The sequence below is a fragment of the Vicugna pacos genome, chromosome 33 (genome assembly GCF_048564905.1).
Source record: "Vicugna pacos chromosome 33, VicPac4, whole genome shotgun sequence".
Lineage (NCBI taxonomy): Eukaryota > Metazoa > Chordata > Mammalia > Artiodactyla > Camelidae > Vicugna > Vicugna pacos.
The window spans coordinates 9,626,420-9,651,350 of record NC_133019.1 but is presented as its reverse complement, the minus strand read 5'-3'; the positions used below and the strand labels follow the sequence as shown (position 1 = coordinate 9,651,350).

The window sequence follows — 24,931 nt, the reverse complement described above, 5'->3', positions numbered from 1 at the left end:
CCTGGGTTATTGGGAGAAATCAATGAACTATAATGTCCTCCATGTGTCTGGCATGGATTAACCTCCCCCTCACCCCCCCCCCCCCGCCGTCTGTCACCCACCTCTCCACGGAAGGGTCTGCTTGCACGTTGTCTCCAGGCCTAAAGCTCAGCTCCATGGTCTCACCTCCATCCATTCCCAAGTCCCCAGGCACACAGACATGGGCATGCCTGTCTACCTGCTCCCGCGAGACATACGCTTCCCGGACCGGCCCTTCCCCTCCCAGGCTGGCCCGGGTTAACTCCTCCCTGCCACACCTGTCCGGAGACTACACAAGCTTACACAAAACTGAATCAACATGAACCTGAAACATCACGTGTCTAGTCATGCTCTTGCAGAGTGAGGTCCAGGAGCCTTCCAAAATGTATATGTGGAGGTGGTGGCCATGCTGTTCCGACCCACCCCGCCCCCGGCCCTCTGCGGGAAGAGGGGACACAAGGATCAGGAACTCCCTCCAGAGGGAGGGTCTCTGGGCCATGTCTGTCAGGTGACAAAGTGGTGGCAGTGGTGGCAAGTACACGTGTTCCCTTGGGCTTAGAAAAGATCCCTTGAGTTAGAAGTTTGGGTCTGTCCCTGAACCTGAAATTAGTGGTGAATCTCCCTAAGCTTCCACCTGCTCCCCTGCTAAGTGAGCAAAACCATGTCCCCCACTGCCCCGCCTTGCATCAGCCACGATTTCACCAAGGTCCCTAAGACCTGAAGGACTAATTAAGGGCTCCCGAGGCCCTGCGTCTCCCGCCACCTGCCCCTCACCCCCGGCCTTCTCTTCGTTCGGTTCCAGCAGTGGCCTGTACATTTGCCCTTCCTTCTATCAAAAGCCCATTTCCCCCAGTCTCTAATCTACTGTTTCCACCTTATTATATAGGTCTAATCCAGGTGTCACCTCCTCCAAGAGGCATTATATCTCTGCCACCCTAAGGGACTCCCCTCCTCTCTCTGAGTCACTCACTACCCCATCACCTTGTTGTATTGTCTTCAAAGAAACTACAGCCAGCTGAAATCATCTTGCTTATTATGATACTCTGTTCACTGTGTGTCTCCCTTCACTAGAATGTGAGTTCTCTGAGAACAGGAACTACATCTGTCGTTCATCTGTGTAGCTGTAGCACTTGGAACAGGCTCCAGCATACACAGCACTAAGGAGTTCCAGGATGAGTGGATGGATGGCTAGATGGATGGATGGATGGAAGGGTGGATGGTGGGATGCTGGGAAGGCATGTGTAAAAGAAGTAACCACTATAGCCCTTGATCCCAAAGACCTGAGGCCCTGAACAGAACAGTCCAAAGCTGAGACCCAGTTGCAGGTTTCAGATGATCCTTTTGACTGGTAACAGGGAGAACACACTGGTGGCCCAGAAGTGCTGGTGTGTTCAGCAGGCTGGGGCAGCAGGAGATGACGTTTTCCCTGAGGCTGCCCTCCCGGGGCCTCCCTGCTGCCCGCATTGCTTCCTATAAATCCCTGCCTCCCCTTCCCGGGCTCCCCGTTCCCCACCTCCCCACCACTAGGCCTCCAACTCACCCCGCTGTACGCTCAGCCCCGCCGCACCTCCCACGCCAGTATTGTCTTGAGAAAGAAGAGCTGAAGCCACCTCACGCCTCTTTCCCCTCTGCATGGGGTGGGGATGTCCGGGGTGAGTTGTCTGGTTCTAAAATTGACCCCCTCTCCTCTTTTGCTTCCTCTTTTTACAGTCCCCTCTCTCCACTCTTGTGGCTTCCATCAGTCCCCACCGCACACACACTTATCTTCCAACTGCTTTTGCAATAAGCCTTCCCCTCTTGTGCTCACCGGCTTCATACCCTCGAGTACGTGTGTAGGTGGGGAGGGGCAGCGGCAGCCTGAACACCGTGGCGCAGGCGCCCGGATCACCTGTCTGAACATCTGAGTCGCCTCTCCTGAGACTCCTGTGTGCTGTGCTCAACCACTGGTGGCTCCCTAGGCTGACCTTTGGCCCATCCCTTGGCTGGAAATTGCTTTGAAGATAGTGATGGGCACCGTTTGCGACATGCTGGTGACCTGCCGGACACAGTGCTAGGCGTTGCTTAACAAGTATCTCATCTAATCTTAAAAGAACCTCACAAGGTAAAGTATTATTACCCCCACTTTACAGATGAGCAAAAAGGCTCTGAGGTTCACTGGTCTAAGCTCACATGGCTGAGAAGTGGCAGAATCAGACTCCAAACTCAAATGGGGCCACAGTGTGTCCTCTGCAGTGCTGTGGGGAGCGCCCTGAACACACCCCTGCTTTGCTTACCTAGCAGCGCCTCCATCATCAGATCTTGCTGCCGCACACTCCCCCCTCCCCGCCCCCGCCCCTCGTAGGCAGGCGGTTCTCATCCCTGGCCTTCCTGCTTCAAAGCATCTGAATGTGACAGTCCCCTCTGTCCTTCGGCAAGCCCTCACTCACGGAAATGAATTTGCACCAGAAGGTCTTGTGGTTTCAACTTGCTTGTTGCCGTGGTTTGGCCTTGCCATCTCGGTTGCTGGCCAGGATCATTGTATGCTTTGGGGGGCTTATTCACAGCCCATTTTTCTTGCTGTCCTATAGCTTGTCAGGAGCAACTGACATCCCGCCATTTGTCAGCGTGAGACCAGGGCTGGCTCAGTCGTGCCAACGGCAGTGTTGGCAGCTCTGGAGACAGCCATCTGAGAGCCTGTTCTGCTCCAGCCTTCCCAGAACCTACAACATTCATTATTCTTTATCCTCTGCAGCCCTCAGATGGGCTCCCTTGCTTGGTGACAAACTTCTGCTCCAGCTGTGCCTACATTTGCAATTTAGGCAACTGAACAAAGGCCTCCATCTTTTAAAATGGCGGCATGTGGTCCATTCAGTGAATTTGGGCAGCTCGGAAAGACTGTCGGCTCTCGCTAAGCGGATCCCTTATCCAAATCCAGGACACACCCTGAGCGGAGCTGCTGGGTCCTGGATGGCAGCAGACTGGGGGCCTGGCTGGCTGCCAGGGAGTGACAGTGAAATACAGGCAGGAGATCAAAACAGAGGTTAAATGTGGTCAGTAAGGACAGCAAATGTGTAAGCTGGTGTCGGCCGGGCCAGAAGCGAAGGGAAGTCAGTAGCAGCAAATCAGGTAAAAGGGCTCAGCCTTCAGAAAATGCAGGATGGTACAGCCCAAAGCAGAGGCCGAGTCTCGGGGGCTTCAAGCCAATGGACAGAGGATGGAGGCAGGATGCCAGAATCAGGAGTGGTGTCGTAATAATAGCAGTAAACATTTATGGAGCGCTGAACCTTTTCTGTGGGTCAGACCTTGTATATTAACTCATAGAATCCTCACAGCAACTCTATAAAATAGAAGCTGTTACCATTCATACTTTACTCCTGAGAAAAGAAAGTTCAGAGAGGCTAAGTAACTTGCCCAAGGTCACATAGCTAGCAAGAAGCACACTTAAACTCAGGACCCTCTGACAGCTCTCTGTCACAAACTGCTGCAGAAGCATCACTGTTGAACATGAGACAGACGGCTCTCCCTCTCCTCCAGGGTTTTTTCTTAAATTGAAGAATCATTAGTTTACAATGTCATGTTAATTTCAGGTGTACAGCAAGGCGATTCAGTTACACACACACACACACACGTACATATATATTATATACTTTTTCAGATTCTTTCCCATTATGTATATATTTCTTTTATATACATATGTATATATACTTCTTCAGATTATTTTCCATTATAGTTTATTACAGGATATTGAATATATTTCCCTGTGTTATACATTAGGTCCTTGTTGTTTATCTATTTTATATACACTAGTTAATCCCAAATTCCAAATTTATCCCTCCCTTCCCCTTTGGTAACCATAAATTTGTTGTCTATGTCAGTGAGTCTATTTCTGTTTTGTAAATAAGTTCATTTGTATCGGTTTTTTTTTTAGATCCCACATATAAGTGGATATCATAGGCTGTTTATCTTTCTCTGTCTGACTTACTTCACTTAGTATGATCATCTCTAAGCCCATCTGTGTTGCTGCTGTCCTCCAGGTGTTAAGACCCATCTGGGGAGGGCGTGGCTGACAAGTGCTGGAGGGTGTTTGCAGCTCCCAGAGGGAGGCCACGTTCCCCCCAGGGCTCTGCTTAGTGTTCACAGCAGAGAGAGAGAGCTGGTTCCTCTGGAAGTTTGATCATCTGTTCTGCTGTTTGGACTAGATGAGGGATCTGTACTTCTCTCCATCCAGATGCAAATGCAAGTCTAGTTAAAACACTCAGATGTTCCATTTAGCCTTTCTTGAATTTGAAGCCACCCAGCTGTTTAAACAGAGATAAGCCAGATCCATCATGCCTGAGCTTACCTTTCTCGTGTGTGTGGAGATACCAGACTCTGGCACAAATAATGCAGCCACTGAAGCCTGGTGTGTATTTTCTGGGATTTTTATTCCAAGGTGTCAACAGAGTGCTCAGTGTCAGGCTTGAGGATAGCCATTCTCTCTTATCCTTGGGCAAATCACTTAACTTTTCAAAAAAACATTTTAACCGAAATATACATATAGAAAAGTACACAAATTGTAAGCGTCAGCTTGATGGATGATCACAAAGGGAATGTACTCATGTACTCACAATCCAGGTCAAGAAATATACCATCACAACACCCTGCGCCCCACCTCTCCCGCAAAATGCCTCTTATCACTCTCCATGCCCTCCCTCTTCCCAAAAGGTGACCATCATCCCAAAGCGAACACCATCTTTGCTAAGCCTTGTTCTCCTGTCTTAAATTGTCTGCTGCGACCTTGAGGTTGTTGTGGGGCTCAAGTGCAGCCTGTGAAAAAGAACTTTGGGGATGTTATTATGGGTGGGCACGTGAGCCATGTCAGCATCTCTCTGAAATGGATCAAATGCACTTCATCACCTGGGAGGAGTGGCCAGAGTGACGATGACATCTCTAGTTCTGCTCTTTGAAAAACTGCAGGGAGCCCTGAGAAATGCCCTCTGCCCTTGGCAATGGTTTTTTTTTTTTTTTTACATTTTTATTGATTCATAATCATTTTACAGTGTTGTGTCAAATTCCAGCCTTGGCAATGGTTTTGATTTGTGCACATGCTGATAAGAAATGAGAAAGAGGCTCGCGCTCTCCAGTTCGGGGATCTGGTGGGTCAGATCTTTGCTCACCCTTCCCGGCACTTGAGGGCAGCTCAGGGTCCAGTCTGGGGCAGAGCTGGGGCCTCCCTTCTGCCCAGCAGGGCAGTAAGGGGTGGGGGAAGCACTCGAGGGGGCTTGTTGGCTTGGAGTTGAGAGGGGGCAAAGGGGAGGCTTCTGGAAGTTCCGGCAACTGGCCAGTATTTTATCTCACCCAACAAAACAGCCCTAATAACAGACCTGGGAATCACACATTCCTAAATATGGGGCTGACGAGTGGAAAGGGAAATAAAAGAAAGTACCGTGGGCTAGAGGTACCGTCGGATTCCTCCAGCAGTGGTCAGCCTTGCGGCCTGAGGCTCCCTGAGCATCTTAATAAGCACCGGCTTGGAACCCAGAGGCCTTCCTAATAGGTGTAGAGCCAGCTGGGTCAGTGCAGGCCCTCTGCCTGTAAAGTCAGGGCTGCGCGTTTGATCCCCACGTGGGCCAGTTAGCCCTGCTCCATGTCAGGGCCCCACACTGCGGCCCAGACCTTAGCCAGCTTTCCTGGCTGCCAGCAGGGATGGGAAACTGGCAGAAGTGTGTAAACTCACCAGTGGAAATTTCTTGCCTCTTATCGCAGCACCTACTGAGGGCTGCAGTGTCATGTGGCGGGAGGTTTTATCAATTCGATTGGGAAATAAGGAGCGTTTGGATTCGGAATGAGCGTATCATCCTGAAAAATTAGATAGAATTCTATTTCCTTTCTTTATTTGGCGTGTAAACCTTTGGTTGATCTTCAGAAAATCAGGGGTGATGATGATGGTGGTAATGGCCATGGTTCTGCAGCGCGAGGATACAGAATTCAAGCCTCCCAGCGTGTCTCTGCGTCCCTGGCAGCTGCCAGGACCGAAACTCTCAGGGCTGTTTCCTTTTCATGTCTCAACTACGGAAACACTGTATGACATCTATAATACATATTAGTTTTCCAATCACGGGTTTTTTTTTTTTTGTACTCTGTTTAAAACCTATCTGATGTTTTTGAAACAATCATTTTTTTTTTAAAATAGAGTTGATACTTTGACTTGCAACAACAAGAAATAAAATAATAGCATACTTCTGTAGCATTTCCTCCTCCAGGCACTGATCTAAGTGCTTTTCATATATTAATTCACTTAGTCATCACAACATACCTATGAAGTACGCATTATTACTGTCTCCCCACTTTCCAGATGAGGAAACTGAGGTACAGAGAGGTTGCCTAAGAGTCCGTGGCTGGTGAGGGGCGAGGCTGGCCACGGAGCGTGTCCTTTTAGCTGAAATATTGCTGCACAGTTGCTCCCCCAGCTCAGAGTCAAGGTGAGAAACTAGCATGAACTGAGCTCTGTTGATTGAAAGAAAAATAAAAGAGCACAACCTAAAAATTGAGAATTATGTTTTATTTGGTAGACTCTCTGAGGACTTAAGCCCAGAAGACAGCCTCTCAGATAGCTCTGAGGGACTGCTCCAAAGAGGTGAGGGAGGAGCCAGGATATACAGGAGTTTTTGCAACAAAGACCAGGTTGTCGGAACATCAAAAGATGACTGTTAATTAAAGAAAACCAGGTATCTTGAGTTAAGGAATTTAGGGCTTTTCTATGTATGGGAAGATGCAAGAGCCTGGGCTGTGGAAATCGTTCCTTTGATGTGTACCTTAGCTATCTCGGCATCTGATGTCCTGTGCTTTCCCTCCTGAGTCCCCTCAGGCTGCACCACCGGGGGCGCTGCAGGGGCCGATGGCTTGGTGGCTGCAACATCCTTTGGGTACTGATATGGCAGGCGATATTTTTCATTCGCAGCTCCTTTGATTCTTCTATTCATTCATTTGGTTGTGCCTTCCGTCAGTTTGGTACCCACCACATGCCAGGCACTGTTCTAGGCTCCGGAGAGACGTGTGGACCCAGCAAACAGCAGGTTCCTGCCTCCCGGAGCTTGTTTTGCAGACAGACAATATTCAAGAAGATGAATAAACGAACAAGAGCATTGCAGATAGTGATTTTTGCTGTGAAGAGAAAACCCAGGATAATTACACAGAGAGCGTCAGGGAGAGGCGTCTGTTAGATGGGCGCTTGGGGAAGGCCACTCTGAGATCTGAACAGTGTGAAGAAGCTGGCCTCACCAAGGCCAGGGCAGGGCAGAGCAGGGAGAGGAGAGAGTAAATGTGAAGATTCCAAGGTGCAGATGAACCGGTTGTGTTTGAGGAGTAGGATGAAGGCCAGTGTGGCTGGGGAGTGGTACGTGGGAGGCCGTGACAGCGCCTGGTGGTCCAGAACCATCATCAGCAAACTGGGAAGTGTCTCTGGGTTCTTTTCCTGGGATCCGTGCACACCCAAGGGTCTGGGGATAGCATCAAGACAGACCAGAAACTTAGAAGGGAAAAATTTACATTTTTTCCTAAATTCAAATTGAAATGTACTATTTCCTTCGGTTCTGAATGCAGGCAACAACTATCATGGTATTAACCATGCTTGTGACCTTGTCACCAATGGTGCCATTTGAGTGTCGCTGTTTGACCCACCTCTGGCTCTTGTCACTGCATCACAATTATGTGATTATGTATTACGTAGTACAGTCATATGATACAGCAAATGTAATAAACATTTTAAGCCATTTTTAAACAAGGGGTTAACAGACTTCCCCAGAGGTCTCACCCACTAATGGGGTCCATGGCATTAAAAAAAAAAAAGGATAAAAAGGCAATACAGAGAATGCCTTAGCTTTCAAACACCCCTCCGGCTGCAGTTGGAAGGGGAGGTTGTCAGGGGCAGGACTAACCCTGAGCTCCATCTACATGGGTTACTGGATTTAATCCTCACAATGATCATAAGAAATAGGCATGATTTTGCCCATTTTCGAGGCAGGGAAACTGAAGCACAGACTTCAGGTAATTTTCGCAGCTGAAAATGGCAGAGCTGGGATTCAGACATAGATCTGTCTGACCCCAAAGGGGCAAGAGGGTCCATGGCCAGGGATGGGAGCTTGTGACAAAAGTCAAAGGTCAGCAGCATCTGCTTGACCTCCTGACCCAGCTTGGGCCCGTGCCGCATGACTTTACCCATAAATGAATTGTCAATCCTTCTTTCCTTAGGCCTGTTTCTTGTCTAAAATCTGCCCGCATAGGCCAATTACGCAGCCCTGAGCTGAGCCAACTAAATATTTCATGGGGATTTTAATTTAACTCTAAGGAAATCCATCCAACCCTGAGAGTAGGCTGTCACCTCTAGAAGCAGAGGCACCAGGGAGCCCTTGGACCTACGAACATACTGCTCTTCCTCAGGAATGCTGACGCTCCTCTGGGCTCCATCCAGGGAGCACAGGTAAATCCCACAGGCTGGGGCTCTGACGGGCTCGAACAGGCTCTGATGAGGACCTCCCCCTGAACAGGGAGCAGGCTGGTCTGAGTGTGTGTGTGTGTGTGTGTGTGTGCTCTCATCACAGGCGACTAACTGGCTTCCACTCCTAGTCCCTGTCCTTGTACCTAGAAGTGGGATTGACATCCAGTCTCCCCAGTGAGCAAGGTCACTGCACACTTTGCAGGTGCCGCGTGACCCCCGCCCGCGGCGGGTGGAGGGGAAGTCCCCCCGCTTGTGCAGCAGGCAGGAGAGCAGCTGGGCGCCTTCCCGAGGCCTATTATTAGGGAGTCTGAATGATGGTTCCTGCTGGTGCCGGAGCCGGAGCCGGGAGTGGGAGTGAGCTCCCCGGCGCCTTCAGATCCCATGGCCGCTCAGCGTGGTGACCCCCGTGAATCACTGCAGGTTCTCTGGGCCGCTCACTAGGTGGGGGCAGAGGAGGGAGGGGGAAAGGCACCCAGCAGGTAAATGGATCAAAAGTCAGGAAGTGAGCAGATAATCTAACTTGAAATGGGCTGAGCTGCAGATGTTAATCGGCGCAGCAGGAGAAGACCGCAGGCTGGCGCAAACCTGGAAGCCAGTGTTTCCTCTTCTGGCCGCCTGGCTCCGGCCGGGCCTGTCCTCAGCATCCCGCTCTTTCCTGGGGTGTAATTAACGCCCCTTCGCTGACTGCCGCCCTCACCCATTCCCCTTCTGCCTGGGCTCCCTGTGTAGCCCTGCCCGCGGAGTTACAGGAACCCGCCTGCGGAGGGGCAAGGGGGGGAAGGGAGCCCTCTAGTGGGGATTCAGGGCTGGAGGATGAGGCGCTGTACGTGACTATCCGGAGCACGACCTCAATCTGGTTATGATGACCCAGCTGCCTGACAAAATCTCTCCTGCCTGCAGACACGTCAGAAATCAGCGTGATTCTGCTGTCAGCAAGAGAGGGCCAGAGGTGAGGGTCGTCCTCCTCTACCCTGCCCTGCTGGCTGCACTGGCTGTTAGTTAGACACTTACTGTGTGTCCACTTTGGAAAAGTCACTGTGAACAGTGCAGCCTGAGTAAGGAAGCAGTCCTGAGAATCTGTACATCTGAAGCTAGCTTTCTGTGTATCCTAGCTGTGCGTGCTTGAGCAAATTACTAACCTCTCTGGGCCTCGGTTGCTTTGTCTGTTAAATGGAGCCAATGGCAACTTGGAAATACTATATATGTTAAGTTTTTTGAAGACCTGGCCCCTGCCAGGCCACAACGACAACAAAAATAGTAAGAGGTAACATGTATTGAGAATTAGTCTGTGCCAGGCATAGACTTTGCATGAGCAGCTCAGTTAATTCCTCTAGAGGTTCCATGAGGTGCGAACTGTTGCTGTGCTCGCTTTATGGATGAAGAAAGTAGGGCACAGAGAAGGTAAGACCTCTCCCAAGGGCACACAGCTATTAGCAGAGTTAAGAGCGAGCCCAGGCCCCCTGTTCCAATGCAAGGCACGTGCCTCCTGAGCGGTGTGAGCAGTGTCTTACCTCCTTCGGCAATTGAGAGGAGGGAGGGCGTGTCCCTGAGAAGATGATAGGGAAGTTTTTGCGGCGGAGGTGAACTGTGAATGGACCTTGGAGAGTAGAGTTCTCATTGGCTATTCCAGGGCGGAGCGGTGGCTTCGCTTGCGCTCCAGCTGTGGGAAAGTACAAGGTGTGTAAGAGGCAGCTGAGCCTGCCTGGCTGCGGGGGCTTTGCTGGGAAATGAGGCTGAACTCAGAGGAGGGGGCCGACTGTGAGGGTCTGACTCCCAGGCTGAGCTTTGGAGGAGTGGGGATCATGGATAATTTTTCAAGCGGGAGGTCAGGGAGGAGCGGAGATCAAGATGGGGGAGTAGAAGGATGTGGAGCTCACCTCCCCCCACAAACACATGGAGAGGGAGGGTGGGTGCAGTCGTCATGAGGTAAAAGTGAATTTTGTTAGAAAAGGAATATTAATAACCACCATTTATTATGGACCTACTAGATGCCAGGTACTGTGCTTTGTGCACTGTATGTATTATCTTATTTACCCTCATAACAGCCCTGGATTGGGGATTATTACCCCCATTTTACAGATGGGAAAAGTAAGCTTGGAGAGGATGTGAAACCTACCCATGGTCACACAGTAACCGGAGGGCTGGGATTTGAGCCCAGTTTGGTTTGGTGGCAAAGAAGCAGGCCAATGTAGTCACAAGAAACAGCAGGTTGAGGGAGGGAGAGCTGTGTTCTTGACATTGGCCTCATTCAGGAGGGCCAGGCGGGGGCTGGAGAGAGTGGTCAGCTAGGAGGTTCAGCAAGATACAAGCTAGAAAGTATCCTGTAGAATTTATAACATGGAGGACACTGCTAACCAGGTGGAGTGACGGTGAAATGGTGGCGTAGACACCAGATTGCCTTTAGTGGAGGAAATGGCAAAGAAGTGAGGATAAAAATGAGGATGGCTGTTTCTTGCTTCTCTTCAGTCTTTTGAATTCACTAGAGCCAATTGCATTTGTTTTGGGTTCAGGATGCAGTCTCTAAAGCCAAGTAGCTCAGGTTTGAATCCTGGCTCTGCCACTTACTTGCTGTGCAACCTTGGACAAGTTTCATAACCTCTCTGTGCCTCAGTTTTCTGATCTGTAAAGTGGGGGTGATGATAGTAACCTCCCTCATAAAGGTGTTGTGAGCACTGAGTGAAATATCACATATGAACTGTTTAGTTAGTAAATTGACACAGGAAGGGCTAGAGGTGGTATAACACGTTAGGACTGCAAATCTGATCCTGCTTGAAATACGTCAAGGCCTTTCAATTGCTCTTCAAGGTATTGCATCTTCTGCCTGTCTCTCTAGCCTCATCTTACAGCCCGCTCCCCAGTGCCATGTGCCGTAGACACTCTGGCCTTTGTCTAGCCCCTGGAATATGCTAAGCTCCCCCCTACCTCAGGACCTTTGCACATGCTGTCCCTTCTATTGCAGGTGCCCACCCCAGGCCTTCTTACTGGTAATTCCTGTTCAAGTAACTGAGTCTCATCTTGGGAACACTCCAACAGACCTCCCAGACTCTGTCAGCCCCCTGTTCTACCTTCCATAGTGCCGCGGACGGCTCCTTCGTAACACTTACTTCAGCTATAATTTAAAGATGTTTTTCTTCAACAATCCAATGACTACCTGCCTCCTCCACTGGACTGTAAGCTCTTTTCCATCAGGGACCACACCTGTGTTTGCTCACCCCTGTGTCCCAGCACCTTGCACACTGCCTGGAGCAAGGCGGAGAGTCAGCAAAGAGTGTTGAGGGGATGCTGAGCATTAAAGAGGAAGGGCTTGCTGGGGAGGGGCAGTGGGTTCTGCCTACCTTGAGATCCCACACTCAAGGGCAGAGCCCATGACACAGTGCCTACCAGGGTCCTGATGAGCTCTGTGGCTCCACGTCCCCCTCCACCCCGATCTTCCACCACAGTTGACATGTTGTTATCCCTCCCTGGGAAGCCAGTCTTGGTCTTGGAGCTCTGTCCTATCTGGGTATTTACGAGTGATGCCTCCCTGCTCTCACCGCCTCAGGCCTGGCCTTGCTTGGAATTCTGTAAGCCTTTCCAATATACAGAGGATCTCCAGAGACAATTACCTTGGAATGAAGTCTTCCAGGAATGCTCAGGACAGCCTTATTCTCTGTAGCATTTTCTCATTGCAACTGTAGCCTCCCAAAGCTTTCCAGAGTTAAGTGACACAATTACAGAGTTAAATAAAGGACAGCACAGAATGTGAGGCACCGTGGGGCCTGAGTAGCAGGTGTAACAAGATCTGGGTGGATGTGACTGGCAAAGGAGTAGAGGCTGCTGGCCTCCCCCCCCCCCCCCGGGGCAGGAGCCCAGGGGACTGGGAGGCGGGGCAGGGGGAGGTGGAGGGGTGGAAGAAAGCCAGAGAGAAAAGGTCTGGAAGCTGATCAGAGACAGCACAGTGGATCCAAGGATTCCAAGGAAGCTGGGGGGTCATTAATCTGCTGTCCCTTGAGGAGAATCACATAACCAGGAAGAGGCGGTGGAGAATGCCTGCACTTGGTTTTCAAGCTGGGTTTCAGGTTTTCCTGGAGTTTCCCCAGCAATAGGACAGTGTGAGGCCTCAGAGGGTCCTTACGTGGATCTTCAGAGATGGGCAGTCACACCAGAGAAGCACCCTGTGTCAGTACAGCTGTGCACCTGTCCCAGGTCACCTAGGAAAAGGGGCCAAATGTGCAGAGATCTTCGCCTACATGGAGGTAGAACAGGCCTGGCTGCCCCCGCCCCCCCCCAGGCATTCCCACAGCTCACCCTGGGTTAAGATGTTGTCTCCAGAAGCCCCTGTTGAGAGTATCATCCTCATCAAGTTCATCAGCATCACACCATCATCATTATCATCCTAACAGCAAAGATTTATCGGGTACTTATTTCCACCCAGGCCCCATGCTCAGCATTTATAAGCATCGTCTCATTCACTTTCTTAGCAGTTCTAGGAGGTGGGTACAATTATTATTATCCCCACTTCACAAAGGAGCAAACTGAGGTTTGGAGAGGTTAAATGACTTTTGCCCAAGGTAATGCAGCAAGTAAGTAACAGAGTCCAGACAGGTCTGTCCCACACTGAAAGCTAAGTCTCAGCCACCCTCTCTACTGCCTTCACAGTCCCTGAGAGGCGTGGCAGGACCCCAGTGTGCAGAGTTTATAGGTCTCTTGCAAACCTGTCATCTCTCTTAACTCTCATGTAATATTGATTGGCAGGTGTTGTCCATTGTATGGCCCAGTAAACTGAGTCCCAGGGTAAGGAGCCACTATGGACACATGGTCAGCAAAAGGCAGAACCTGGTCTTCGGACCTGCCCCATCCTCTCATTACCTGGGCTCCCTGCGAGGGAGGAGCTCGGCGAGGATGGGGCAGGACCGAGGCAGTGGAAGGTCTGCCCCTGGTGCTGGGGTGCTACTGAGGGGAGGGGATTGAATTTTGCCCAAAAGTGAGCAGCAGGAGTCTAAAAGAGGAGGAAAAGGAGACAGGGAGAGCTTTGTCCCTTCAGGTCTTTCAGGATCTGGTGCTACCGGCAGAAGCCTCCCTGGTGGGATTCTCAGGGAAGCACAGGGCGGGAACAGCAGGCTCAGGCAGGCACGCACCAGAGCGCGCTCTGAACGCGCTGGCTTCCTCCCAGCCAGTCCCCAGGTCCCAGGAGGAGAGCAGCGGCCACCTCGAGCCTTCAGGCCACCCTGATAGCGATGGTGGCAGGCGGCTGACCCCTGTTAAAACCCAGGAGGCCAAAGATTGTATGTTTTAGAAGTCACCCCCAGGCTGCCTCCAACCTGCCCTCTCCTTATAAATTCCACAACAGCTAGGAGATAAAAGAGAGCATCTCTCAGAGGCAGAGCCCTAAGCTCTTCAAAGAACACTTTCAATCAAAAATGGGGAGAGGAGAGAGGTCTTTCTCTCTAAGGGAATGTGTTTATACACCCCTGTGCACACATGCACACACACCTACACACACACCCACCAGGAACGTGGTGATGCCCACAGAGCTCTCTGCCTGTCCCCTTTTCCCAGTCCTCTTCCCTTCTCTGGCTCCAGGAGTCTCACCCTTTTCTGGATTCCCAGCCCCCAGGCTTACACTTCCAGACCTGCTCTCTCCAGGTGGCGTTGCACCTTCCCGACCTGTCCTGACTTCCCGGCCCCAGGCCCCTGTCAGCTGCTGCTCCTGAATGGTCTGATAAACACCTTCCTCCTCCACTTCTCTGAAGCGTTGGATTCTGGGACCGCCATCATCTCCTTGAGCAAATAGGGGCCAGTTAGACTAAGTTCCTCCTCTCCTGGCCCCGCAAAAGGAAAGCCTGGGATTTTAGGGCTGGGAGGGGGCTTGGGGGGCATCTGGTGAAGCCTTTCATTTCACAGTGGAGGAAATTAACACCCAGAGAGTAGAATAACCTGCCCAAGGTCACGGTGAATTTGTGGCCCAGCTGTGACAGGTCTGCTGGCGTCCTGTCCATGGCTCTTTCCACGAAGAGCACAGCCCTCCCCAACAAGTGGCCAGAGATGCAGAAGAGCTCGGATGAGCCATCATCCTGCCCGCGAATCCCTCAGTTGCTAGCATTTTTGCAGTCCCAGCCCCCTTGGTTGGTACTTTGGTTTCATGACACATTATCTCCTCATCTAAGACTGCTTTACGGCATAATGTCTTTCTAACGAAGGCAAAATAAGGGCATGTGTGCCTTTTGGACTAACCTGATCCCACGAGGTTGTGGCAGATACCCCGGGGAGCACTGAGGCCAAGGTACGTGATTACTGTTCTCTGCTGAATCAGTGAAATATGAAAAACAACCACCACAAAACCTCTGTGGTTTCTTCTAGCTTCTCATCCCTCCTTCTCTGCCTCCCCTGCCCCCAGCTTACTCTTGAGTGGGGACAAAGGAAAGAGAGACAGGCTGGGGACAAGGAGGCAGCGGTGCCCTCAGGAGGCAGTCTTTCCGTTTGGCCCAGTTTGGGGATGTGTCTGTTCGTGAATTAGGCAGAAGCACCCTGTCGGGGCCAACGCTCCCCCTGGGTGTGTGGTCATTCTGTTCGTACCCAGGGAAGCACCCTCCTGGGATGCCGTCCATTTCCAGCTTTCTCTCCATATGGAATTGTTTTAACCATAATGTCCTTGCTGGCCAACTTGTATAAACTTGTGAAATGATTTCCAAATTTCAATCCGAAGTCTGCCCTTTTGGAAAGAAAGCTATGTGGGAGGAAAAGAACCTTGAGGATAGAGTCGTTGACTTTGGTTGCTTGTATCTATTTTATTTAATGACCAGAGAAAGGACAGGATGCTGTGTTTACCTCCTGTCCATCTTGTCAGTTTTTATTTTCCAAATCTTTTCTTCAGTTCTTTCATTCCAACCCATTTAACTCTTGTCCCCTCCTCCCAAAGTCCATGCAGGGCTTGGCTGCTGATTGGCTGCAAACCACCCCCAGCACGGAACCGGCATTGCACCTGCTGTGCCTTTGTGGTGGATTTCTGTCCCTTTACACCTGTGCTCTCGGGCTGAATGGAAGTCAGTGCCACCATCACTAAGGGGCTGAGGCTCTGAAAGGCCCAGACAACCATCTAAAGAGTCCCCCAAAGGAAGGCACTACTAATCTAATCACACTTCACTCTCTCCCCAAGAGTTGAGTTACTTGACAGCCACCATCAACACTCTCTTGGAGAAATACAGAAGGAGCACAATGAGTCATTCACATTTTTCATTTTTTATTAAAAATCTCTTAGATCTGCACTCTAGTCTCTTTTAAGCCTGGCCTCACTTTGTAAGGTCCCGAGCTGTTAACCTACGCTGGATCGCGTGGCTGCTTTAGCGTGAATTGCGAGTGGAGGACTGGGGTTGAGATGGAGAAGAAACTGACCTTTGCCAATGGGTGTGTCCTTCTTTACACAAATCTTACATCCCCTTGTGTGTAAAACGGTGGGCAGCACCTCTCTCTCCCTACTTCCTTTGCAAAGATTTGGGAAGAATCCTGTGTGTGTGTGTGTGAGAGTGTACTTATTCAGAGCTGATTGGCCTTTTTGTGGATTGCTGGACACCCCGCTTTTCCTCATCTCTTTCTTCACCTTTTGTATCAACTGATCCGCCAGAATTAGGAGTTAAGCTAAAATGTAAACGCAAGGGAGGCCAGCCCAAGACACATGCCCAGGTTGTAAAACATGGTTCTGAAATGTCGGTGTAAGTCAGGAACGCCGAGGCAGCTGGTTACAAATCCAGATTCCGGGCCCTGCCCACCAGAGTCTGAACCAGGGGGTCTGGGAGGAGGCTCAGGAGTTCACATCTCAGTAAGCCCTACAGGTGATTCCGCCGCGGTTAGCCTTGGACTACATTTTGAGAATCCCTGTTCGGGAGTTGCTGGGGAGCATCCTAGCACTGTCTTAACCCCACATCCTCGGTTTGCAGATGAGATTAAGGAAGCCCAGACAAATGAGGCGACTAGCCTAGGTTGGTTGGTTAGTCAGTTAGTTAGTTAGGGCGGAGCATGGCCAGGACTGAACGCCAGCTCTGGGCGTTTCCCACTGCTCCATGTATAGGGGAGCAGACCAATAGGAAGTGAGCTTGCTTTGCAACAGGATTGGATTGAAGTTAGACACAAGGAAGAACTTCCGGACAGAGAGGAGTATTGAAGAAGCCAATAGCATCTCCTTTCCCAGAGGGCCTTCACTCAGGACAGGCTCTCCTGAGATGCGGGCACTTGAGGTGCACGGCGGAGGCAAAGAAAGGAGGGAAACATCTTCAGGACAGACGCTGGTGATTTTGCATGAAAATGATGAGAGGCTTTTCTTTTAATTCTGCCGGATTTTTACCCTTGACAGCAGCATAAGCGGCCAGTGGTCCAGGAGGCCTGAGGTGCCGTCCTAGCTCTGACAGGGACAAGCTTAGCGATGCTGGGCCACTTGCTCAATTTCCTGGTCACCGTGGGGTCAATGGGGTTGCATTAGATTGCCTCTCACTTCTGTGCTTCCATCATTTTTCTCTTTCATTGTAAAGCCTGTCACCAAAGCGTACCCACTACAGGGTCACGGCGAAGTTTTGTTGACTGAACCAATTAATAAGTTGAATTTTAAAAAACTGCTCCGTATTGAGTATCCAGAAGTTCTATCTGCCAGTTTGCCCTTCCTGGGGCATTCTGAACAGTCTGAACAGTCTGTAGTGATGCCCTGTTTTTATAACATGTATTTGGAGGGGTCTACCCACAAATGAACGTGAGTTACAGCTTCCACAGCCATGTCCTTTGATGCGGGATCATTCAGATCTGGGCGATGCCGTGGCTGCTTGGGGTCACTCCCCAAGCAGAGAAGCCAGACCAGAGCAACATCTCCCTATCAGTGACAGCCTCTGGTCACAAGTCCCCGTGCTGCCTTCTCATGTGGCCACCCCGCTGATGGTCCCTCTCTGTTCCTTTCAGAAAGCAGATCTGGCCGTGGCAGGCCTCACCATTACGGCTGAACGGGAGAAGGTGATTGATTTCTCGAAGCCATTCATGACTCTGGGAATTAGCATTCTTTACCGAGTTCATATGGTAAGAGATTTATTTTATAAGCATTTATGGCATTAAAGTTATTTGCATGCAAACACTGAGTTATATGGTAATAATGAATGACTCACAGAAATATTTAGATTTCAAGACTTAAATGCAAATGTGCTGGGTTATTTTTTTCTCCCATCAGCTGCAGAGACTTGCAAACAGGAAGAATGGAAAAGTCACACTTGTGGGCTTTCCAATAAAAACTGCTTTTGCCTCACTCAATAGGGATGGCCAAGGACGATTGTTCAACCCTTTGTTCATAGTGTGTCGGCGACTGGTCCCGTGGGTCACTCTGCTTCCTCTGGGGGGTGGGTCCCCAGCCCAGAGAAGTCTCCCCAGCATTCTCAAGGACTTTACCAACTTTGAGGTCCACCTCTGTTCCTCTGTTCACTCTGAGCATCGGACCTGGTGAGGCATTGCAGACTCCCTCTGCTGATGATCTGTCCTGGGGAAGAAGGAGCAGATAATTTAATGTCACCTCTACCTGGCCTGTCTCCTCTTCTGCATCCTTACAAAAAAAAAAAAAAAAGACTTCTCTGGTTAGGTTGGCTAGAGTTATTACAATGAGTGTGAAAATGGGTTTGTGAAAGGTCACTGAAGGGCAGCAGAGGGTGGGCGTGAAGGCACAGTCTCCTGGCTGGTGGTGGGGAGCGTCGGGACAGTAACCCTGGCTGTGCCTCGTCCAAACTGGCTCTCAGGGCACGGCTAGTATGTGGATTTCCCCAACGCCCTAGGCACCGTAGGCATTCGGGGTCATGCTGACGTGGCGTATGCGCATACACACCCTGGCGCCATCAGGCTGCCCACTGGGAAAGGAACCAAGAGCTCACCCCACGTGCCTGCTGAAGATGTGACCCTGCAGCTTCTGACCCCTTCCCAGCCCCAGACCTCCGCCCTGGAGAAAGGGGATTATCTGTAGCCTGGCAGCTGCTAGCGCATCAGGAACTGTGGCCTGTGTCTCTGGGAGGAAGGTCTCCTGGTCACAGAGCCCACTCAAGCAGCTCGGAAGAGCACTGTCCTGTACTGGGCCTCAGTGTCCATCAGGATCACTGCCCGGCCTGGGAAAGGGGGCAGATCATCTGGAAGGAGAGACAGCATCAGAATCCAAGCTCCCCAGGCTAAGGCAGAACGAGGTGTGAGGATTTGGTCATGGCTGACGCTGTAACTGATGTGTCTGTCTTGTGAATTAAGGGGCATTGGATCCCTTCTCCTCTCTTTTCCATGATGATGACCGCTCCCATTCACTGAGCATCTCTTATGTGCCAGACGCCCTTTCAGGCCCCTGTGATGTGGGCAGCTGTTACAGGTCGAATTGTGTCCCATCCAAAGCTGTGTTGAAGCGCTAACCCCCAGGACCTTATTTGGAAATAGGTTCTTTGCAGGTAGAATCAAGTTAAGATGAAGTCATACTGGAAGAGGGGCTGCTAATCCAATGACTGGTGTCTTTATAAAAAGAGGGGAATTTGGGCACAGACACACAGGGGAGAAGCCCCTGTGAATTTGAGGGCAGATTGGAGTAATCATCTACAAGCCAGGAAGCGCCAAGGATTGCCAACCACCCAGGAGCTCACAGAGAAAAGGAAGGACCCTCCCCTAAAGCCTTCGGAGAGAGCGCGGCCCTGCTGACACCTTGATGTGGAACCTCACACCTCCAGACCCGGGAGACCATACATCGCTGTCGTGGCAAGTCCCCCGGTTGGTGGTACTTGTTCTGGCAGCCCTAGTAATCGAATGCAGTCGTGTTGTTCTTATTTTATTTATTTTTCATTTATTTTTAGTGGAGGTACCAGGAATCGAACCCAGGACCTTGTGCGTGCTAAGCACACGCTCTACCACTGAGCTATACCCGCCCCTTCTTGTTCTTATCTTTGAAATGGGGAACAGTGGCAGTCAGTTCTGAAAATGTGGACAAGGCCACACATCACTAAAAGAAAGAGCAGCGTTCAGACCCAGGAGAGGTGTGATGCGAGCCTGTGCGCCCTCCGTGACACCAGGCCACCACCCCCACCGGGTGGCTTTTGCATCACATGTCCTGTAAGTCAGGCGCTCTGTGCTCCATCCTCAGTTGGTCCTCAGGGCTGTTCTTTGAGGGAAGAGGGAAGGAGTGATAATTCCCATCTCGCAGAAGAGGAGATCAAGGTCACACCTGGAGCTGCCCCAGGGCTGGGCCTGGAATCCAGGTCGCCTGACTCTCAGACAGTGTTCTTGTCATTGTTACATCTGTCGCTACCCCTGAGCCAGCTTTCCAGCCAGCACTGTTTCTGGAGCTCACCTCACCCTCCTCCCACAACTGAGCTGCAAGGAAGGATCCAAAAGAAATGGAAACACACAGCCTTTCTCCAGACTAGACCCCTGTGGCCAGGCCAAATGACTAGGCTCTGGCCGTGATTTCTCCATTAAGGCCCGGGAACTAGAGCCCCACCCTTGGCCCGATGGACCCAGAGGAGCCACATAGGTGGAGGCACCTCACCCCATGTGTTTCCAGCGCCTTCTGCTGGGCTGCTGTCACCACCCAGAATATCACCACTGTCCTGAATATCAACTTTGGCCAGAACCAAACTCCAATTCACCAATCCTCTGAACATCCTTAATTGGATCATTAGCCAAACGTTTTCCACCCTCTGCAAACCTATGGCTGTATGACTTACCCTGCGTTAGTTCCGGGATGTGAAGTTTTATGTGTCGGCTTGGCTAGGCTACAGTGCCCGGATGTTTGGTCAACCCCTAGCCTAGACGTTGCTGTTAGGGTATTTTGTAGATGTGATTGACATCTACGATCAGTTGACATCAAGTAAAGGAGATGACCTTTGTTAATGTGGGTGAGCTTCAGCCAGTTAAAGGCCTTAAGTGCAAAAACTGGTTTCCCCAAAGCAAAGGAATTCTGTATCAAGATTGTCACTAAAAGTCCTGTCTGAGTTTCCAGTCTGCTCTACAGATTTTGGACCTACCAGCTCTCACAATCACATGAGTCAATTCCTTGAGATAAATCTCTTTACTTACACACATTCACACACACACACACACTCTCACACACCCCCTACTGGTTCGCTCTGTCTCTCTGGAGAACCCCAACCCGTACAGGTCCCCTCTCTGGTCAGGATTCCTCCCCCTCCCTCACCTCCCGACTGAATGTGTCACATGGCTGCTCAGATCTGATTTCTAACAGGAGGCCAAGCTGAGTGAAAACTGAGTGCTGGCGTGAACAGCTTACACTGAGCGGAACTGACAGTTTATGCATTTATTCAACAAATATTTATTGAGTGTATTCTGTGTGCGAGGCAGAATGCTTAGAAAGTACCAAAGAGCGAGCTGGGGAGAGAACTAGCCTGAATTGACTAAACCAGATGAAACCTGGTGAGAAAAAGCCTGAGATGAACTTTGCAGAATCAGAAGCAAAAGAGGCATCAGAGGGAACAGCTAACACCAAAGGGGAGCCCGGCAGAGGTCACTGTGAGAGCCTGAATCCAAAACCACGTAGAGACGCTTCTTCTTAATACAACAGTGTTACGTTAATGGAATTAACGTTGAATGCTGGATGTTTATTCTTTTGTGAATTTTCTCTAATTGATAGTTTTCTGTGAGTAAAAGTATGGTTCATTTAATTTCATTTATAATCCATCATGACCTAGAATCTTAGTCCTATGTCTGAGGTCACCCGAGTCGTGTGTGTTTGTTACCAAAAGGTGAGCATCTGGTGGCAGTCAAACCTGTGTGCAAAAGTGCAAATGGTTAACCCAAAGTATAAATGCCTAGTTAGAAACCCCTGCAAAACCCTCCAAAATAACCCATGGTGGCAGGTATGTCTCTAAAGTCTAAAGATGACCAGAAACATTTTGTGAATTTCCAGCAATCTAAGATTATCTATGTTCCTTCACGAATATGGATCATCATGAGATAATTATAAGATATTTTCCTTCCTCCCAACCTTGGGGTATAGTCTCTGATTCTGCTCACGTATCTCCAGGATCAAAACCAGATGAATACTTTGCTCTTTTGACCTCTGCTCCCTGCCACTCAGAGGCTGCCTACGGATTCTGGCTTTGGCATTTGTTTCCATTGAGCCCTCCTGCTTATTAAAACTCTCTCTGTTCCTAGCGTCCAAGTCACCGTTTTCTCCTGCTGTTCCTCCTACGTGTCTGATTATTGCCTTCTCCATCATTCCTGTTGATTCCTCTTTCTGCCTGTCCCTTAAATGTCTGTGGTCCTTTTCTGTTCTCACTCTCGCAGCTCTGCCTGGATAATCTCACCTGTTCCCAAATCTGTCCGCCTAACCCTGACTGCTGCCCTGAATTTCAGACGCACATTTTAAACACACTACTAAGACCTCCCCACCTGGGTGCCTCCCAGACACCTCAGAAATGGTGTCGCAAACTGCACTTAGTACGTTTCTCCCTCCTCTCCTCCCCCCCCGTCTCCGATAACGGCATCTCCATCCAGCCCCCTGAGCGGCCCTTCACTTCTCTTTCCTCGCACGCCGAGTCGGCCAGCTCACGTCCCAAAGAGTCCTCAGACGCGCTGTCCACCCCCACTTAATCACGCTGGTTTAGGTTCTCTCTCTCTGACCTGAACTGCCACCATTCTGGTGGCCTGTATCTTCCTAGAGGGCCGAGTGCTTCTCATCCATGACTGTATCCCCATCAAGGAGCCACGGTCATTTTAAGTATCCACCAAGAAGCAGTAGAGTGACAATCATGGACTCTGGAGCAAGCCTGCCTGGGTTTATTCTCAGAGCTGATGCTCACTGGCTGCAGGTCACATGTGTCTCAGTTTCTTCATCTGTAAAAACAGGTCGTCACGCACACTTAATGAGGATACATTATAATGCACTTCCAACAGCGCCTGGCCCATGCACAATCAAGTGTTTGTCATTACATTTAATAAATGTATGTGAATTGCTCCCTACTGCAGTCCATCCTCCATCCATCCTGCAGCCTGAGAGTTATTTTTTTTATTCATTCATTCTTACAAATGCAGTCATATCCACGTCTGACTTAAAATCACTCACAGAACACTTACCTGACAAGGGGAGATACCGTGATCACAAAGGTGGTTTTCCCAGGGCAACGCTTAGCCATCGCATTTGAGGTGTGCTGACCCGTGATTTCCCCAAATGTGGGCAATTCGACTGCACCGTTTGTGATAGTGGGGGACTGCGTTTACACTTAAAAAAAAATCATTCATTGGCTGCTCATCGCTTATGAGAAAAAGCCCAGCCTTCCCAGCACGGAGAATAAAGCCCGCCTCTCCTGCCCCACCTCCAGCTCTTTGCTGCAGGCACCGTCCCACTGCACTGCTCTCTTCTTTTCCTGTCACGTCAGCCTCGTCCCATCTCCTTACCTAGGTTCATGCTCACCTTCTTGCCTCTCAACCATCTAACAAGCTAGTCCTTCGTCTTTAATACCCAGCTCAAATGTCACCCGTCATATGCGACCCCTCTAGAGGGAGCTGGTTGCTCTTTTCTCTGAGCGCCACCCTCTGCCTGTACCCATGTTGTAGTGTTTATACGCCATGGCACCTTAGTCTGTGTTTATCTCTCTCTCCCTAAGTAGATCCCAGTGGGAGATACACTGAGGAGAAGGCACCATCTTCTCAGACCATGAATTTTTATGATATGATTTTTGGTATGAAAAATGTCATCTTCCTAAACATGCCGTATTTACTTGATAAGCACAGAAGGAAGAAAGGCAGAGAGGGAGGGAGAAAGGAAGGGAGGGAGGGAAGGAGGCAGGGAGGAGGGCAGTGAGCACCACTTACCTTGTGGCCCATGGTTGGGCAGCACTGAGCCCCAGGACCCTGGCCTCTGTCAGGTGGGCCAGTATTCCAGGCAGCAGGATGGGTGACCCAAATACAGGTCTTGTTTTCTTTCTGGCCTTTACCCATTGGTCTTGAGAACAAAAAGTGAGAGGAGGCAGATGTTTGGGATGGCTCAGATACATCTTCTTCCCAGGTCTGGCCCAGCCTGCCACCTGGACTCATTGCTCTCTCCCTCCCTGATGCCTGCAGACTCCACCTACAGCATGTCATCCATCTAAGAAGTCGTTGACGTCCCTGGCTGCGGCCAGATGAGCTTCAGGCCAGGCATAGAAGGTCCGGCCTTTAGAATCTGGCGTGTCCCCTGGTACTCCAAAATGAGAGGCAAATGACAGGACACCTGACGTTCAAGACTGTCTTGATTTCTTTGACATATTAGCTCATTTCCTCTTACCGAGAAATTCAGTATTTAGCTTAGCAATATAACCCCACGGGCATTTTGCATTGCAGGGTTTTATAGAATTGATGCATTTTGCAGTCTAGAATTTTACAGAATTGATACATTCTGTAAGCGCTCAAATATCCATGAATGGAAGAGAGAAGTGCATAGAAAAAGAAAAACATTCATATTTGACATTAGAATATGTCATGTAGTTTTCTCTCTTTCTTTTTTTACTGCAGTGGCAATTTGATGTTTTGCTCAGATTAGTGTTAAAGTAGGTTTGTATTCCTCGAGCACACACTGACTGTTGGAGCAAGGCCTCATCATTCTGTGCCAGGAGCCAACCTGGGACTTGACATTTGGCATATGTAGCCCCCAGATAGATAATCCAGTTTAAAAAGTTCAGTGTTGATACATTCAAGGAGGTTGGGTTTGTGGTCGCGATACCTGTATGTCGACTGACGTCTCTCTGGCATCTCTTTCTGTATGAAGTACTTTCACATGCAGTCTCTGGTTTAATGCAGCCATCCCCCGAGGCAGAGTAGGATTCTGAGGCCAGCGGTAGCTAGTGGTGCAGTGGAAAGAGAAAAGACAGTGCAGTGGAGGAAGTGGCATGGAACCCAGGTTTCCAGTCTCCGAGCCCATGTGCTTCCAATGATCTATTTCTACGATGTGATAGGTGTATGCCTCTGGGTCAAGGACATATGTCAGGGGATCTTTCAAGATCCTTTCTAATCTGAGGATACTGTCTCTGATTCCATCTAGAGTCCTAAGCCAGCCAGAGCATCTAAGGCTCCCTTGAAAATGTGTGTTTACTGTTTTTTCCCTACCATGTCTTTCTCCACCTTTGATTAACAAATGTGAAAGCTTCATACTCTGTCCTTTTTCTCTTCTTAACTCTTGGCTAGAATCTTCTCTCTAAAGGAAGAAAAAATTTAAAAGTAGACAGTGATTAAAAAGTGAGCAAGAAATAAATGTCAGCTTTAAACTAATGCCTGGCGTCTTTGCTGGAAGTATTACTCGTTTTCCAAGAAGGTCTGTTTCCATCTCAGGAATATTGTCTAGGAAAGTGGAGAACAATGCTAAGTAAACCAGTGAATCATTTCTAATGCTGCTTAATACTCTGTTCTAAGGAAACAGAGAATGAATCGAGTTCTGTTCCTTAAAGCCAAGTAAGATGATAGCCCATATAATGGAAATACGGTTCCCGGAATGCATTATCATGT

At 49.8% G+C, this 24,931-nt stretch overlaps 1 protein-coding gene, 2 long non-coding RNA genes and 1 other non-coding gene across 5 annotated transcripts in view; 3 read left to right on the top strand and 1 right to left on the bottom strand.

Moving 5' to 3' along the window:
• The window catches only part of GRIK4 (glutamate ionotropic receptor kainate type subunit 4), a 388,102-nt gene that overhangs the window by 330,662 nt on the left and 32,509 nt on the right, over positions 1-24,931 (top strand). For both annotated transcript variants that reach the window (XM_072953873.1, XM_072953874.1), the window contains one exon: positions 17,393-17,506. In XM_072953873.1, the coding sequence (XP_072809974.1) occupies positions 17,393-17,506 (114 nt within the window). The remainder of the gene's footprint in view (positions 1-17,392; positions 17,507-24,931) is intronic.
• Positions 6,524-9,218, bottom strand: LOC140691092 (uncharacterized). The gene is made up of 2 exons (XR_012066553.1): positions 9,059-9,218; positions 6,524-7,475 (listed from the first exon to the last, which is right to left on the bottom strand). It is a non-coding gene; the product is annotated as an uncharacterized lncRNA (long non-coding RNA).
• LOC140691091 (uncharacterized) lies at positions 7,778-11,611 on the top strand. The gene is made up of 3 exons (XR_012066552.1): positions 7,778-8,022; positions 8,227-8,455; positions 11,433-11,611. It is a non-coding gene; the product is annotated as an uncharacterized lncRNA (long non-coding RNA).
• On the top strand, positions 22,521-22,677 carry LOC116276801 (U1 spliceosomal RNA). The gene has a single exon (XR_004186305.1). It is a non-coding gene; the product is annotated as a U1 spliceosomal RNA (small nuclear RNA).